General features: G+C 39.8%; 1 protein-coding gene across 1 annotated transcript in view; it reads left to right on the top strand.

The window, feature by feature from the left end:
* Positions 1 to 17,903, top strand: part of PNLIPRP3 (pancreatic lipase related protein 3) — a 30,721-nt gene extending 12,818 nt beyond the window's left edge. The window contains exons 3-12 of the mRNA XM_019725304.3: positions 479 to 598; positions 1,250 to 1,381; positions 2,942 to 3,050; positions 5,937 to 6,056; positions 6,141 to 6,263; positions 9,329 to 9,447; positions 11,846 to 11,978; positions 14,167 to 14,278; positions 16,598 to 16,765; positions 17,037 to 17,903. Of these exons, the coding sequence (XP_019580863.3) occupies positions 479 to 598; positions 1,250 to 1,381; positions 2,942 to 3,050; positions 5,937 to 6,056; positions 6,141 to 6,263; positions 9,329 to 9,447; positions 11,846 to 11,978; positions 14,167 to 14,278; positions 16,598 to 16,765; positions 17,037 to 17,100 (1,200 nt within the window). The 3' untranslated portion in view covers positions 17,101 to 17,903. The remainder of the gene's footprint in view (positions 1 to 478; positions 599 to 1,249; positions 1,382 to 2,941; positions 3,051 to 5,936; positions 6,057 to 6,140; positions 6,264 to 9,328; positions 9,448 to 11,845; positions 11,979 to 14,166; positions 14,279 to 16,597; positions 16,766 to 17,036) is intronic.
* Positions 17,904 to 19,005: the final 1,102 nt, after the last annotated feature.

Here is a 19,005-nt window from a genome sequence, read left to right as displayed (position 1 = left end):
CAATTATCTGCAATAGGCTGTTGTCTTCCATGTGGTGAGATTCTAACCTCCATTCCTCACTCATAAATTGGGGTGGACAGTCTGTTTTGCCACCCTTGTTGCGTGTTTCTAAGTGTCAGATAAGACAATTCTCATGAATTACATTGACAACTGAGAGGTGTTATACAAAAGTAAGGCTTACTGAAATTCTGATTGAAACTGATCCAACATGGTTTCACAAACATTGCCTTAAAACCAAACATTTTTATTTCCTTTCCTCATGATTAAATTTGTATATTGCATTTTGCAATGCATTAATAATTTCTGGGTACCTTTGCAGTATGTGGCAGTCACTGTTTCTTTGGTAAAAATGTATTAAAGAAGGTAGTTAAATATTAAATTTAGTGGAAGACTTTTGAGCAGATTTAGAGTAATTCTACTAAATGTTAAATGATTGTTGAATTATTATTTTACCTTAATCTCTTTTCACTTGAAACAGGAGATCAGTGCAGTTAATTATCTAACTATCCAAGCCTCACACTTCAGAACAGACAAGATGACCCATATCAACATACCTGGATGGAAATCAGATGGAAAATGGCAGCAAGACATGTGCAATGTATGATGTGGTTAAGCTCTTCTTTACACTAGTATGAAAGCTTTATGTTTAACGTGAATGTACTTTGCATGGTACTGACGCACGTTCATGAAAATCATCCATGTGGTTGTTCACATTGTCCCAAGGCCTCAGACGAGTTGTCCATTCCCTATTTATTTTAACTTATTATGAATTGCATAGGTTATAATGACAGCATATGTTTAAAAATCATTTTTTGGTAAATTCTCACCTTTCACAACAGATTGACTGGTATGATCAATTTCTCATTTGAGGTAAAAAAAGTTTCTAAGTTCACTCCAAGAAATTTATTTTCCTCTCTTCTACTCCAGATTAATAGACTGCTAGCATAGCAAGCAGTTAATTATTTATAAGGCCATATACAGTGTGGTGGAGTCGGGCTGTCTGAATTCATATCATGATTCTACTTACTAGCTGGGCAAGTTAATTAACCTACCTGTACCTCAGTTTCCTGATCTGTAAATGAGGATTAAATAAATTAATCGTTGTAAAAGGGTTAGGACAGGACCTAGCATGTAGTAGGTTCTCAGCTCCTGTTAGTGTGGTTGCTTATTATGGAATCAATTGTTCAGGCACTTTGCTTTTCTTTTAATTCTTCACTTCTTTAATGCTTGTACTAAATCTTTGTACCAGGTGTTGCTAAAAGTGGAAGATGTGAACTGCATTAATTTACACTGGACTAACGGTTCACAGGAGTACATCCATGCCGTAAACAATCTCCGCGTTGCCGGGGCTGAGGTGGCTTATTTTATTCATGTTCTCATGGTAAGGAGAGTTATTTTTTTAAAAATTATATTTAATTGGTTTTACATCATAACACCAAGAATTTGGGGCAGTTTTATGTTCTTTTTATTAGCTCACACAAGTTCCAATCATGTGAAATAATCAGCATTCCTGTATGGTAGCCAGAAAAGGGAAGTGACTTCTTGTGACAATGCCTGTGGGTATACAAAGGGCCACTTGGTGGCAGTGCCCCTTCACAGGCCCCTCACCAAAGGCTTTGCCCTCACTTTCCCCTCCCCCAAGGTTGCTACCTTGGTTAGCGTGTAGGACCATCTTGGTTAGTTTTCATAACATTGTAAACCTATCTTTAATGAATATTAACTGTTTCCATCTTGTGGACACTATGTGTTTAAAATGTGAAGTGCATTTTCTTACAGAAATTGTGTTCTGTAGCGGTAAATTAGGCCTATAGGCCAGTCCAGGCACAACTCTTTAACCTACACATTTCTAAAAGAATAAAATAGACTTTGCTATTTATAAGGGCTATACCCTGAGACATTTATAAATCTCCAAATGCTCCACCATTGTAGAAAGTAATTTCCCACCATAAAATGCAGTGAAGTAAAACTAAAGATTTATGACCCTTTCAGATTCTTAAGGAGGGTTCACTCATTCATTCGACAAATATTTTACTGTGCACTTGCTGTGAGCTGGGCACTATTCGAGGTACTGAGGGGACACGGTGACCCAGACGTGTCTGCTCTGACCAAGTGTAGGGACAGTGCTGTGAAGAAATCCAAGGCAATGGGTTGGAGAGTGACAAAAGTGGCAGCTAACTGAGATGGGTGGACAGGGAAGGTGCTATTGGAACTCCAAGCACAGTTAGGAAACAGCCTGGAGGAGAATCAGGGAGCCCACTACCCATCACCTCCCCCCACACACACACATTACTCCTGGACACACTTGTCTATCTGTTCTTCCTACTCTTGCGGGAGAGCCTGGGGTGCAAGGGGGCATTTAGAAGGGCTCTTGGTTCACAAAGAATGAAATCGGTTTCATCTCTTCTCTGGGGGAAACCAGTCATAAGCTTTTGTGAATTTCTTCGTTGACCCTGGAGCCTGAGTTATGGGCTCCTCTAGGTCCTGTGTCATCTCAGATGTTTGCTCGAGTTCCCTTAAACTGAAGGAGACAGACACAGGCCAGGCGGGTAGAAGCATGGGTGTGAGCCACCTGTGACCATGTTGGGGACGTGCCAGAAGGGCTGGGTCTCAGGAAGGATGGGCATGAGCTGGAAGCCACAGACCACAGACGCCGTCCCTGGACTGCTCTCCTGCTCCCGGCGACTGTGCAGCCCCTTAGCACAGGGAGAGGGGCTCTGGCAGAAGGAATTCCTCCAGGCCTGACTGACGCGCTCTCCTTCAGCCACATAAGGGTATAGGTGGAGGTAGAGGTCGTTTTTGTCACTTTATCAGTCCCGGTCCTGTATGTGAGAGGGAGAGACATGTCAGCTCCTTTTTTATATTAAGTGTACGCAAGCCATTCTACGTGTTCTTTTAAAAATACTTGTTCTGTTTTCCTTTAAAAAAAAAAAAATCCCATCAGAAAGAATCTGGATATTCCCCTTCTAAAGTGCACTTGATTGGCCACAGCCTGGGAGCTCATCTGGCTGGGGAAGCTGGGTCACGGACACCAGGCCTCGGAAGAATAACTGGTAAGCCTGCCGGGGAGTGGGGCTTTGAATTTGTTTGCAGTTGTTTACACATGAAATCAAGTATCTGAACACCCGATGAAGTACCAGAAGCAAACGTAAAATACAAGGAACTGTGATTCACCTAAACTAAAACTAAAACAAGTGCTTTCAAAGCATGAGGCTGTAGATCCAAGTTCAAGGGTGTTCACCACAGCATTATCTGTGATGGCAAAGTAATGGAAACTGTGTGACTGGCCACCTGTCGAGGGTGGTTGGATGAGTTATGCTTTGCATATTCCATACCCGCTAATACAGAGAATGAGTTAGAGCCCCACCAATGGTCCTGGAAGGTGTCCCTGCCACATCTGGGTCACAGCTCACCCAATATGCACTGGCAATATGGATCCGGTTTGTTTAAGGCCCATGCCCATGCCATTCCAGTTGCAAAAAAATGTTACTATTACTCCTGGATATACTGTTAAGTCTAAAAATAAGTTTCAGAGTTAAAGTATATACTATGAATTAGGTTTTTGAGGATGATAATTAATCATTTCCCTTCCCTCCACTCTGACTTCCAAACCAATGGAGTCAGATGGATGAAGATCAAACTATCAGATCCTTTATCGACAAACTGGGCTGGCCTCTCCCTCCTCTGCGTGTCCCATGGACAGTCAACAAGTCTCATGTCTCCTTCATCTGCCTCGTGCCTCTCCAGGCCCTGGCCCCTCTCCATCTCTTGCCAGGATCTTGGCCATCTGGCTGGTACCCCAGCCCAGTCTCCCACAAGTACTGCCAGTGTCATCATCTTTCTAAACACAGCCAGGTCACTCCACTGCTTGAAACTTTCCATTGCCTGAAGCTTTTTAGCTTATCATATAAACATTTCATGTTTCATCATGTGTTTTCAGATTTCTGTGCCTTTGCATATGCTATTGCCCCTCGCCCTAAACATCCACTTAACCCCTTCAAGATGTGTCCCAAATGTGTCTTCCTCAGGTGGAGTTCATTCTCTGTGCTTCCCGTACCCTTTGAAGCATGCTTCTATTATATTTGAAAATGCAAATATTGTAGCACATGGTCTTGTAATTATCCACGCAGCTGTTATTTTCAATAGACTCTGAACTACTTAGAAAGCCTACCTTACCCCACCCCAACTCCAGGCCAGCACATAGGGGTTGCACATTTTGTTTGTTAAAATAATAACTGCAGTTCTGTGTATACACACACATATTAATACACACATACATGCTTTAAATTAAAATTTTAATTTAAAATATTCTTTTTCTAAAAATAGTTAAGAATTCCAAATTGGGTTTAAAGTATCTTATCTCTGCAATCTCTTGGTATAACAGGCATTCCTGCTAAAAGTTTCCATTCTCCCAGCCCTCTGATCCCAATTCCAACCCCAGCCCACCACCATCATTCTTATTTAGAGTAATAAAATTGTACTTTTATTCTGAAGTCACTGGGTGGCAAAAAAAAAAAAAATACTTTGCTAAGTTTTCAAGTCCTAGGGAAAGAAGAACATGCAACTTGTGAAGATAGACCCTCATGGGGCCAACACAGCCTGTGGGCATTTAAGCCCTAAATTAAAGGGAAAAACATTGCCACACATGTATTAAGAATTCACACCAGGTTACAATAAATTCATGAAGATTTGTTTTCCTTAATTCTTATTTCAAAAACCAGATGGTAAATAATTCCAATTTTTCCTGCCAACTGAATTATCCGTTTGAGTAAACAGAAAACAGTACATTTTGAAAGGCTCTCTGAATGTCCAAAGAATTTATATAATTTGGATGTTGCAATCTAGTTTCCTTCTAAGTGGTTAGTTTAAAAAATATATATATATATGTTTCTTGAGCAACAAAAGAACTCAGACCTCAAGAAAGATTGTAGCTTTATAATAAAACTAGTTTAAAACAAAATCAATTTGATAGATTTTAAGGCATGCATAAGTTTCTGTGTCTATAGTAATTATCTGCAACTCGCTGGGAGTTGTCATAAATGGCTATAGCATGGGGCTGCTCAGCCAAATCAAGGTTTGTTTGTTTTTTTCATCTATAAACAGCTTCAAAGTTTTTCCTATTTGAGAAGGGATTGCTCCCTCTTTGCTGATGCACACATATGCACCCAAATTCATACACACTAATACACTCAGATCCCCAGTGGTCAAGCTCTAGCTCTGGGCACACAGTAAGTACTTCAGAAATAATTGCTGAATGTGTAAATGAGTGGATATGGGAATGATTGGAACATTTTAGAGACCCCTGGATAGCTCACCTTTATTTTAATGGACATTTGAACAGGAGACAATGGACTGAGAGTCGACACCTGGGATCTAAGTCCATTTTGCCGCCAACATTTGATGACTTTGTCAAGTCCCTTCACTTCACAGGGCTTCAGGCTTTTGATTTGTAAAATAATGAAGCAGCACTAAGTGAGCTTTAGCTGAGGGCTAAGATTCTGTCATTTTAACTGTGCTGCTTTGTAGATTCATTTTTACATACTGAAGAGCTCTTGTGTTTTATTTTTATTAATTTTTTGCATGCAGATACTGCTTTCGAGATCATCTCAATCTATAAACCTTAATTGTTTATATGCTATTCCATACACAAACCCTAGGATAGCCACTTATATTTTTCTGATTTTGTTAGCTGTTTCGGCATTGTCTATATACAGCCTTACTTATGTGTAGGAATCTGACGTTGCAATATACCCAGACCCAGCGCTTATATACTCAGTTTATGTATCTGTACTTTGTCCCGGGTGGTGTGTGACCTGTATAAATCACATAGAAAAGAACACCTTGCCTTCAGCACCTATCCTTCCAAAAATCACAAAACTAATCAATGTGCTCTTAAACAGAACATGCCTTGGTTTACTAGACCGTATCCTTCTTCCTAGGGCTGGACCCCGCCGGGCCGTATTTCCACAACACTCCGAATGAAGTCAGACTGGACCCCTCGGACGCCGACTTTGTCGATGTTATTCATACAAATGGAGTCCGCTTCCTTTTTGAGTTTGGTATGTTTTTAACACAAAAGGAAACTACAGTGAAGCCAAGAGGAGGACTTTTAGAAGCATTCATCCTGCGCTTATCTTTTTCAGGTGCCGGAACTATTAACGCTTGTGGTCACCTAGACTTTTACCCAAATGGAGGGAAACACATGCCAGGATGTGAAGACTTAATTACACCTTTATTGAAATTTGATTTCAATGCTTATAAGGAAGGTAAATACTTTCTAACGTATGAAGGCTGTTATTATCCATTCACTCATCTTAGCTCTCTCCTCGGACGGGGTCCACATCCTTTTTTATATAATATAATACAAAAATATATTTTAGCCTAAACCACAGTTGATGTATGAAGCTCCCACCAGTTGTGAGATCCGCAAGGTCAGGTTTATGTCTTAGTTACCTGTGTATCCGCAAAGCCTAACAGAATGTTTAGCATGCTGTTGTCACTCAATATAACCGAGGAGGGTGGGTTCATTCTTTTAACAAATATGTGTTGAGTGCTTACTATGTGCCAGGCACTATTCTAGGAACAGCAGATGTAGGAATGAATACAAAAGACAAAAAAATATCTTCCTGCTGAAGCTAATATTATAATTTGCTAGAAAAACAATAATGGAATACGTGCTAATGAGACAAAAATAAAGCATAGAATGGGAATATGATGAGTGGATGACAGTAAGGATGAGGTGGAGAATAGACAATAGGAGATATTTGACAGGGTAGCCAGGGAGTCCTTACGGAAAAGATGACCTAAAGGAGTCAGCCATAGGGATACCTGGGGAAGGCATTCCAGGCTGAGGGGTGGGGGTGGCAAGTGCAAAGGCAGTGAGGAGCCTATTGTGGTCGGAGCGAAGTGAAAGAGGAGAGAGTAGAGCATGAGGTTAGAGAAGGGATGGGGCAGAAGGAGATTATACAGAGCCTTCTGGACGGTAGTGAAAACTCCAGCTTTCACTCAAGTGAGATGGGAGCTGTGGGAGGATTTTGAGCAAAAGAGACATGATTTGATTTACTTTTTAACAGAATCACTCTGAATTATAATTAAACAAATAGTATTTAACCTTTTTAGTGGTTTTCAATAATAATCATTTCTGTAGAGCATTTAGTTATAAGGCACCAAAAAATTTTTATTTGGGAATTCCGTTCCTTCCCGTCTCTATATATTATCATCATGTAAATAATGAAATATATCGTGCATAATATGTAATATGTGATAATATAATGTATGGTGATATGATAAATATCTGGATGATTCTAAATATCTTACCACCTAATCCCATGTGGTCAGAATATGTAGATGATGTAATTATTTGATCTTCTATTGGCTGTAAAGATACGTAGAAGGTGACACTGAGAGGAGCTCAAATTGTTTCTTCTTCACTAGAAATAAATTACAAAATTTGAGTATCTGTTCTAAATGCATAAATATAATTAAAAGTATCTATTTGCAATGACTACTTAAAAAAAATAATCTGATGAACCTACACTCAAGATGAGAATTAAAGCCAATCCCACCTAGTACAGATAAGCAGCATTCATACAAAAACAGGCCTACATAAAACTTATTTATCTTATTATTTTCCACATTATGATTTAAAATCCTTACTATTAGGATAAAATATAGATCATAAGATACCTTTCTATAACTATATTAAGTGTTATACACAGAGCATTTGAAATTCTGTGAAGAATTAATTCAAGTAAAACATGCATTTGTCATAGCTATCATTTGAGATTATTTCCTACAACTTTATTGAATTAAAAGTACTTTTATCAATCATGTTAAGTCTTCAGATGAGTTTTAAGACTTCAAGATATTCTATCTTACATTATATTTATTACTAAGAAACCATTACTTTTAAAATTCACAGTTCCCTATATTCTAATGAACCATCTTGTCTAAATCACAATTACTTATGATAGAAATCTGTATATAAAAAGATCTGATATAAGAGAAGTCCTCATTTAAAAAAAGAAAGGATGATGCTAATTATTGATCTCTGCTGACTATGTTGCATTTATAAAATTATGCTATTTTATAACAAACCATAGTGCTTAAAAGAACAAAGATTTATGCCCAAGCTTCTGAGGCTCAAGATTCAGGCGGAGTTCTGCCAAGATTCTGCTTTCTGATAGGTTGGCTGGGGTAACTCACATGATCACATCCAGCTGGAGGCTGCGCTGGGCCTAGCTGAGTGGGAAGTTACAAGATGGCCTCCACGTCTGGGGTCTTGGCACCTGTTCTCCTCGATAAGTGGTCTGTTTCCGTTCAGGGCCTCTCTCCCCAGTCAGTTAACCTGGATGTCTTAACATGGTAGCTGGGTTCCAAGAGAGCAAGTGTGGACCCGGGAAGGTCTTTTAAGACCAAGACCCTGGAACTGGCACAGTGTCAGTTCCTCCACATTCTATTGGTCTAAGCAAGTGACAAGACTAGCCTGTAACCCAGGAGGGTGAAAAAATAGGCCCCATCTCTTGAAGGGAGAAATGATAATATGATATCACAAAGGGGTGAGTACCTAGAAGGGCGTGATTCACTGGAGGTCATTATTATAGAATAGTGATTTATCACATATACTAAAACCAAAATCTAGTTTTTCAAAGATCAACCAAGCTGTGTACGTCATTGGGATAATAGTTGATGCCACCCAGTAAAAATGTCGTTATGTACAATAAAGAGCATAAATGACTAGGGTGCTATAACCAGAATGCACAAAGGTGTTCAGATCTCTCTTATTTATTATTGCAGTAATCCTAAATATCGGTGCCTGACAATGACAAAACAAATTTGTCTTTAGCATTCTTTAATAACACGGCCCGTCTGTCACACCTTGGAGCTCAGCTAAAGGTGTGCACTGGTCAACATTGCTGGCTGTATTGTGATTGAATAGGAGGGAATTCGGTCCTTCCTGCAGAAACAGGGAAACAGAATTCATTGGTCTAAGGTGGAGATACTGCATGCACAGGGATGCCTAAAGCTCCAAGTGCTTATGTCAGAGATCTGGGAAGCTTGGGGAATATTAGTGTCAGAGCACAGAGTCATCTACATTGACATTTGTTTGTTTTCCCTGCTTGAATATCCTTTTACATTCACAAAGACTGCTTTGGTACAAAGAAAATAAAATGTAACATTGATGTGTTGTGCAATATCCAAGCCTACACACAAGGTCTATCTGTCTAGACCCCTATCATTTAAAGTTATTTTTTCTCAGAAATGATTCATACTCTCAGTTATCAGTTAATCAGTTCGTTGCTATCAGTTAATTGGAAAATTTTTTTCACAGAAGTGGCTTCCTTCTTTGATTGCAACCATGCCCGAAGTCATCGCTTTTATATGGAAAGCATTCTCAATCCTGATGCATTTATTGCTTATCCTTGTAGATCCTACGCAGCTTTTAAAGCAGTAAGTAAAGCATTTTACAGTGGAATTTAATTAGCAAGTCATTTTTTGAAGCATAATCAGCCAACTGAAAATTAGGGCTTTGAGTTTGTGGTGAAAAAATATCCATCTGCCATTTTGGAAAATGGTAGATGCTTTCTGTGCCATTTGCCGAACAGTAGCTGAGGTTGCTGAAGGGCTTAAATAACTAAACCAACTATTTGTATTCTGGTTGTTTCAGCTCTTCTGAAGATTATATCCAATTTTGCTTTTTTTGTCCATTTGTTATGCAGTAATTAGGTGCTACTATGTAACAGGAATAAGTCCAGGGCTAAAATTTTTCTGTGTATATATTTTAAATGTCATCTTCAAAGATGCCCCAAGAAAGCTGAACCAATCAATAACTACAAGCAAACATGTTACTCTTCACTTGGAACATGAAAATTATTTTATTAAAATTTAATTATTTATACAGAGCAGAACTGAGGCATAGATAGCTCACAGGAGTTTCACCCAGATCAATATGTGACAAAACACCAAATCTGATTTTACTTGAGTCATAAAGCACACGGTGCCAGATCTGAACTAAACATATTTTTCATTTGGTTATCACTGTGAAAAGGAGAAAGAAAATCCATTTTGTAGTGGGAAGTGGAAAGATTTTCCTTCTTATGTGTAGAGACCACTGTTTTCCCAGGGTAGAAAGACATGCAGGGGTTCCAGCTGAAGTTTAATTGAGTAATGAAACCTTGTAACTAAGTGCAGTGTTGGGGCAGGAATGTGCTTTCCCTCCTGTTACAGGGCAGGTGAGTGGATGCCCTCAGGTCGTCTTCTCGGTTTCCTGAGCCAGTTGTCCTTACTCATAATGTGCCCAGGGGACTTCCGTTCTCAGAAAGCTTGACAGCCACACTCTGGCCTTTCCCCCTGTGACCTCCTTCTCCTCCCCCTCCCCCTTCTGCCAGCCCCGATGCTGCTCAGAGCGGCCAAAGGGTCCTGCTGTTGACCAAACAGGTAGAAGCAGCCCTTCAGAGTCGTGGTCCATTCAGAACACTAACAGCGTTCAATCGTCCAGGTTGGAGGACCTTAGACTTCTGTAAAAGTTATGCCTACAAACTTAGAGAACATCGACTCACTCTCCTTAACGTGTTTTATTGTACTTTACCCAGTCATGCAAATAAAATTTAAAAATAAAATAAAACAAGGAGGGTTCCTAGCATGAGGCTGACCAGGTTCACGTTCTTGTGCCATCCCTTACCAGATGTGCAACGTTTTCACATCTGTAAAATAGGCAGACTGAAAGTGTTACCGTAGGAAGGGACTTCTTGAGGGTTAATTGAGTTAATCGCACTTAAAGTGCTTAGAATAGTGCCTGGCACATGGCAAGCACTCAGTAAAAATGAACTGTTATTACTTTCCTTCATTAAAAATGGTGTTTTAAATGGGGTGTTTTACTACAGTCCTAGCCCAAGTGTCCATGGTTTATAAATCTAAAAGTTCAAAATCTAAAATAGCAACTACTCAAACACTGCTACCCAGATTTTTTTTAAAGTTAACATCTCGTTAGTTTTGCTTTAGATTTTAAAACATACAGATAAAATTAAAGAACTGAATTATTTTATATTCCCTCACTACCTCCCCTAAGGCAGTTTGAAGTGAAACATATATATTGAATAAATAGCATTATCATACTGTACATATCTTTCTGGATTTGCTTTTTTCGTTAAATTTTATAAATTTGAAATCTACATTGATGTGTGTAGATCTACATATTTATTTTGTAGGAATCAGTCACAATTTATTTATTCATTCCCCCACTAAGGTGCCCTTTGGTTGTTTCCAGTTTTTGTTATTGAAAGCAATTCAGCAGTAAACACCTCTGCATGTTCCTTAGGGACTTGGGTGGAAGTTTCTCTGCAGCGTATAATAGACGTGCAATTGGCACAGGATATGTGCATTTCCATGCGTTGCCAAATTGCCGTCTGCAGTGTCTGTCAATTTATATTCTCATCAGAAGCAAATGAGAATCCCCCACTCTATGCCTTCACCAGTACTTGAGTTTGCCAAGTGTTTTAATTTTTGCTAATCTGCTGAGTATGAAATTGCTTGTTGTTTTAATTAGCACATCCCTGACAACTAGTAGGATTGGGCCTCTTTTTGCGTAGTTTTTGACTATTTGAGTTTCCTCGTCTGTGGATTGTCTATTCATATTGTTTACCCATTTTCTAACAGGCCATTCTTCTTTTTCCCCCAGTTGTTTTTGTCTTATGTTGTTTTTGAAAACAGGCAGGGTGGCCTGTGAAGCAATGTAGTCATTTTTTAATGCATATACTTTGTTTAAGCACCAAAGATTTTATTAGAGTTTAATAATATAAGTTTATTGAAGAGCAACATTTCTGATTACCTCGTATTTTTCTGTCACCAGGGAAAATGCTCCCATTGTCCCAAAGAAGGTTGCCCAACGATGGGTCATTTCGCTGACAGATTTCACCTCAAAAATCGGAAGCCTAATACATCATATTATTTTTTAAAAACTGGGGCTCTTTCCCCATTTTCCCGTAAGTATTATAGCTAAGTTTTATTGTAATGCTTTAAGGTATTTACTGTTTTTCAATTCAACAGTTTTTACTGAGGAGCTACTAAGTAAGTGGGCATTGGACCAGACTGTGAAGATGCAGTGAGTTAGGCTAATGGAGCAGACAGGAAAAAAAGAAAACAAAATCTCGGTTCCAATAAACCTGGTGTGAGGAGACAAAGGAGGGACTTCCCAACCAGGGCAGGGAAGTATTCAGAGGGAACGTGATTTCTAAGGTGACCCCTGAAAGATAGGTAAGGGGGAGAAGGACGTGAGAGAATTGTGGGCAGAAGGAACTGCCTAGGTAAATGCCTGGAGGTAAGAAAGCCAAACCTGAAAGAAGACGCCCCGGCTGGCATTCTATACAGACCGGGAGGAGAGTAATGAGATGAGGCACGGAAAGCACGTTGGGTCAAATATAAAATTGTGTACCATATGGGGAGTTTGGGTTTGGCCTTTGGCCTAATGGAAAGCCACTAAAGGGCGTTAGGATTATCAGGGGGTTTTTTGTTTTGTTTTTAGAAAAACCACTCTAGTTGCTGCATGGATTAGAAGGGCACAAATGCAGGCAGAGCGGCCTGTTAGAACAGGTGTTGTCTCACCACGATGGGAGGTGATGGATGTGTGAGCTTCATTGTGGCAAACATTTTGCAATATATGTGGATCAAATCATCACCTTAAACTTACACAATGTCATATGTAAATTATGTCTCAGTAAAGCTGGGAGGGGAAAAAAATAGCAGTTGTTGCAAAAATCCAGGCAGAAGGGTAGAGAGAAGTGGAGAGAATACAGCAATGGTTGGGAGGTAGCAGCAAAAAGGAACTTGGTGAATGGGCGATACAGGAAATGGAGAAGTCAGGGATGGTTCTGGCTGGGTAGAGGATGTGCCATTCGCTAAACTTGGTAACACAGGAAGAGAGGCTGGTTTGGAGGAAGTTGATGGGCTCAGTTTCTAACACATCAGCTTTGAGATGCCTTTAAGTCTTGCCCACTGGGCAGTTAGAGATACAGGTGTCATCCTCGGGACATGGCTGAGGTCTACAGATAAAGATTTGAGAGTCACCTGCATTTAGACAGTAATCATAATTGTGAAATTCAATGATATAATTACCCAAGAAAAGTGTGTCAAATTGAGAGGAAAGAGAGCAGAAGAAAGAGACAAAGGAGACTGAGGAATGGACAAAGAGGGAGAAAGAAAATCAGTGTAGGGATAGTAGTTAAAAGAGCCAAGAAAAGAAAGGGGATAAGGAAGGGAGGGTGCATTTGCTGCACCAAATACGCTAAAAGGTCAAAGCAGAGGGGGGCCCAGGGGCTCACGGGATGAAGCACCCATTTCGTGAGCTTTGGGAGACTGGTGTCCGTGGAGAAGTGACGGGGGGGGGGGGAGGGGGGGTGTCTTATTTCAATGGAATGGGCTGAGGAGGGAAAGCGAACTCTTTGGCAATGATTACTTCATTGAAAATTCTCTCTAGAAGCGAGAATATCCCCCTGCAGATGGTTTTCAAAAAATTTTATGAAAAATTGCACTTTTCAGTATGTTATTAACAAGCATGCAACAATTTCAAAATTCAGAATGAAAAACCTGTGAATTACATTTTTTTAAGGTTACAATTGACCATTTGCAAGGGCATTCTCCTATTGGCAGGTTTGTGCTGGCCCAGACGTGTACTGACTGGGCGTTCCTAGCACACATCCCTACAGGAAAGGAAGTGACTATTCACTTCGCCTCTAAAGTAATTATAAAAGCACAGACTTTCTTGCCCAATAAGTTTTCTAGATTTTTTTTCTGGATTAGTTGTCAAACTATGGCAAATAAAAACCTGACCATGGAAAGTAATACATGCCACAGGATACAAAGGAAATGGACAGACGAAGACTTGCAACTTGGGTTTTAATAAGTCATAACAGTGCCTGGAAAATTGAACAATCTTGTTTTTAAAATATCATTAAATTATTTATGTGTGGAAAATTGAAATGTGGACATTTATATGTATTTTTAAATGTAGTTTCTCACCAAATTCACTCAAGCTGTCTAAAGTTGTATTTTTTCATGAACATGAACAGCCTTAACCACTTTAACCTTTACATGAAAGTGCCGGAACTGTTGTGCTTTTCACATATTTTTAACCTTTCTTACTCTCTCTCTCTGTCTCTCTCTCTCTCTTTCCAGGTTGGAGACACAAATTGTCTGTCAAACTCGATGGAAACAATGTCACTCGAGGGAGCATATTTCTCCGTGTAGGTGGGATGACCAGAAACACAGGAGAGTTGGAGGTGGCCAGGTAGGCAAGGCAGGAACCAGCAGGTGCCAGCACTGAGTGCTCAGGTAGCCTGGCTCGGTCATCTGTTCCTATAATTCCACAGACTCTCCTGCTATACTTGACTTTTCTTTATACTTCATGTTTTCCAGATATAAAATAGGAATCATAATACATATTTTCTTCATGGTTCAAGCTACAAAGAGAAAAATGTTAGGAAATGATAATGTGAAAATACAGATCTAGATAATGAAACAAGAGGAAAAAAGTTGACAGGAGAGTAAATAAGATATATATTTATCCAGTTGTCCAGTCCATTTAATATTATACAAACTTGAGCATATATTTTTATTTGTATAGGTTTCAAATTACTTATGAAATAAGATATTTATATCAACTGCCAAATTTATCATAAGCTGCCTCACTGGTACCCACATATGGGACATGTGTTGGAACAGTCAAAGGTAGAAATAATTCAACAGAGACATTCACTGCGTATTCGGGGCAAAGTCCCCTTTTATGTTGTTTTCCTTAATCTTTTCTTTGGTCAGCCTTAGCACTTTTGTATTACATATTTCACTTTTATAGTTTAGTTCTGTAATTCATTTCAGAATTAACATTATGCACCCCAATTAGATGTTGCCCCTTTGCAAACTGATGAATGGATGAAATGTTTTGCTTCTGTGGTTTTCATCACTTCACATACTGGGCAGAGTCGTGAAAAGCAGAGATTTTGTAGTTGTTTTGTCAGTGGGAGGATGCATCAGATTAATCACTCTGGTAGCGTTTACGCACATCACCTTGCCTTGGCACAACTCCCTTTAGGAGGGGTTTCAGGCAGCAATCGTCTGGACCCTAGTTAACGCTCACACCCCAGCCTACCTTTCTAGCCACGTCTCCACCATGAGGTTTCGTTCGTCTTCAGCTTGTCCAGGTTACTCTGATGGTACCGCCCAGCACTGAATAGATCCCTCCCTTCCCTCTTTTCTCGTCTTCACCTATGCTGTTCCTTTGCTCCGAATTCTCTTCCCTGTCTTAGCATATCTCAGCCCACCCATTCTTCGTGTCTCTGAGAGCCCTTCAGCACGATCGTGTGCTTGCAGCTGAGGACCACAGCCCAAGGCTGTGCGGTTTGTGCCCTGCACAGAGGCCCCTGGCCTGGGCAGGTGGGCGTGAATATACAGTTCCTGCCTTCTTGAGATCTGTGAGAATGTTTTGCCATTTCTGTACTTGCAATGTCTAAAGAAGCTGAGCAACGTTGTTACATAGTGACCCAATCCCATTTTAAGAAGAGTTAAGCATTTCCGGTTCACGGTAAAATGTCTCATCTTCAAATGAAGCCACCTATGTAATTTGTACGTTAGTCTGTTCCTATTCTTCAGTCTAGCTTTAGAGTCTTGCTTCACCGTAGATTATATTTGAGTTATTTGAGCTTCTAATGACACTGTTGTGAAGGGCTGCACTTGTTTGCATGGAGTAAAGGCAGTTCAGGGAGATTGCTCTTGAGAACTGGGAGGAAAAGTTGCCTTCTGGTAATTAAATCAATTAATTCTACGTGTAATGGAGTAAGACAGGCTCGAGCAATAGCAACATTTATTCATTCAACAAACATTTAAATGCCCACCATATGCCAGGAATTGTTCTAACTGCTGGGGAACGCGACACAGGTCCTACTCTTGTGGAGCTTATCTTCCAATTAGAGGAGACAGACAATAAATTAACCAAGGAATAAAGAAATAGCAGGGGTAAGGAAACCTCATCTGGTCTAGTTTTGGTTTTAATAAATTTGCCTTATGCCTCAAGACAGTGCACTTCTCCCTGCTCCAGTGCCATGCTCACCAAAACATCTTTGGATCACTAGTTTGGTCACCCAATTCTTTTTATACAGATAGAGAAGGTACCAGGGAAAAACCAGGAGAGCATTCTGGTCAATACAAAGGAAGCATTTCTCCATTATGAATTGATAAATAGGCTTCCAGTTTATAGATCAGTTTGGGGTGAATTGACAATTGGATCATTTCCTGGTGTCAATTAAACCTGGTTTCTGATACTACAAAGCCAAGACCACATCTTTTGTTATGGAGAACGCATCAAGCTAACGCCTGTCTAGGCATCCCTAAAAATCAACTAGTCTAGCTTCCCATTCACCTCACCCTTCCTTCAAGCTTCAGAACCATGCTATTCTGAGATGCTGGCCAATATGAATAGGAAGAATAAATCTCCTTACAGGCACCTGCCAGCAAATGCAACTTTCCCTTCCCTGGTACACACACAGATGCTGTCTTTCACTTTAGCATGTGAATACCCAGTACAAGATTATGAGTCTTATTTTTCTGTTTATAGTGGAACACTGAAGCCAGGCATGACATATGCAAAATTAATTGATACAGATGTTAATGTTGGAAACATTACAAGTATTGAGTTCATTTGGAAGGAGCATTCATTTGGACGTTCTCAGAATAAGTTGGGAGCAGAAATGGTGATAGATATATCTGGAAAATATGGCTATGAGTAAGTACTACTTTTTCCTTTGCACTTTCATCGTTTGAATTTCATAAATGGTATTTAAAATGCACATATAATTTAACATTTGCAACTAGTATAACAATTTGTACATCTTGAAATTTTGCAATTAAAGAAAAGGAAAATTATTTAGGAAATCAATACTATATTTGCAAAAGTGTTTACAAAATAATAATTACTCATGAAATTAGAAGATCTACCAATGTCTTTTTCCCCTCGAATCATATTAATATCCTATTTCCCCCTTTAAATTTTTCAGATCTACCTTCTGTAGCCAGGATATTAAGGGACCTAATATTGTCCAGATCCTGAAACCATGTTAATCGCCGATACAGTCTTAATGGATTTTTTTAATAGGATCAATGAAAAAAAAAAATCTCCTTCCAGTTGGTAATCAGCCCAAACTTGGCCTTTGTATGTAAGATGGAAATGTACAGTTGTTTTTTTTCTAAGTAGAATGTTTTTCTCATTGATAAATTTTTATATATGCCTTAAAAATAAACTGAATCCTAGGACAGAGTATATAGTACTATGATCTATAGGAATCTGGAAATCAGACAAAAATAGAGCTATGCTAGAATTTCCCTGAATAAGAGGAGATGATGGAACAGTATGATGGTGTAAACTCACTGGGCAAAAGTAAGACTCTGGTTGAGTGAAGTATGTTTTGAGTAGTTCCAGGTAGAACAATCATTGTTCTAAAATGGTTTAAAGAATACTTGTTATGTTGTTAAACCTTGCTAAGACAAATTATGGCTATAGTTCATAATATATAAATTATAACCCTGTGGGTTGGTACGTCTATCTATTAGTAGTTAAAACTAATGAGAGTACGTTAGTATTTCCAAGGTTTTCTTTGGTCTTCAGGGTGTGTGAGGGATCAGAGAGATTTTGGAGCTTATCCAGGGTGTGTGCCTCAGTTACCCATGGGCCCTGAGGATCATCAGCCCCTTCTTCTAGAAGCCCCCCTGCCACAGAAGTAGTCACCACCCCTGTTACAGATTTGCATGTAGCCTGAAGGTAGCGTTTCATCTGTAAAACACTTGACTAAAACTTTGTGTTTGCAAATAACAATACTGTAATATTTAAATGTGTCAATTGTATTTTTTCTTTTATTTTGCTTCAAGTTCTTCTAATTCAGTTGTTACCCAGTGAAAATGAAAGATGTATGTTTCTATTGCTTTGCTTTCCATCCCTGGGCTCAGTGTTTTAGCCCATAGCACTTTGCTATAAATATTGTTGCAAAGAAATGATGGCAGATATCCTGTAGAGGGTTTCTTCATTTTCCTTGGTGCCTCGCTGCCAATTGAACCTCAAGAAGAGACCCATGGGTGTACATAAACTTGTATTGTGGCAGAAAGCCGAGAACAAAGCAGGGTGACTCTTTCCCGTTGTACAAGTAGGAGATAGAAGATTGACTGGAGCACAGGCTTGGTGGAAGGAGCAAAGGAGATGGGACACATTTGGCATGATGTGGCTGGGTGGCCCTGTCCCTAACGGGCATATCTGCCCTAGGCCTAGGCCCGCCCCCAAGCAAGGTGGTCATGGGCACCTCCAGTGGGACGGTCTGAGCCCTACTGGGTAACTGTCACAGCCCCAGCGCTACATAGCAACCTAGCAGTGGAGTTGGCACCATGGCTAGAGGATAGTGGAAGGCACCTTCCTGTGAAAGCAGCAGTCCTGAGCCTGCACTGCTCTTTGCTCAGCTTGTCTTCTTTTTGGGAAGGGCTCATCGACCAGGAGGAAGAGTCCTGAGCCAGGACATGGCATTGGGCTCTGTGAGGCCTCTTGGCCAACTCTTCTTAAAAGACAAATGGGAGTCAGTCAATTTCTGGCATCCTTATTTTAATAAAATATAAACTTTTTGCACCATAGTTCTTAATATCTGTCCCCTTTTTTGCATTATAGGACTATTGTAAAGGCAATCTAGGCAAAGGAATTCTGGAAGTTCAAGGAAATAGTATTTTCTGTGTGTATCGTTGCCTAGGAAAGCTCTAAAAATTGACCCCCTTTCTCTCTGGGTGTCCTGCATTATAGTGGCAGAGTATTCGGGGCCTGCAACTGTTTGGGCAAGGACTGTTAGGAAATTCTTTTGCTTCTTGAATGAACTGCCATTAGTGCTGAAAAGTGGCTTCCAGTCCACTTAGCCATTTGCTTCCTCCAGTCCCCACTGTCACTGACTCACACTTAGACCTTGTCATTATATTATGCACCGATGCCCATCTGTA

The sequence above is a fragment of the Rhinolophus sinicus genome, chromosome 15, assembly GCF_057876585.1.
Source record: "Rhinolophus sinicus isolate RSI-liver-muscle chromosome 15, RSI-T2T, whole genome shotgun sequence".
Lineage (NCBI taxonomy): Eukaryota > Metazoa > Chordata > Mammalia > Chiroptera > Rhinolophidae > Rhinolophus > Rhinolophus sinicus.
This window is presented reverse-complemented; position numbering and strand designations above follow the sequence as displayed.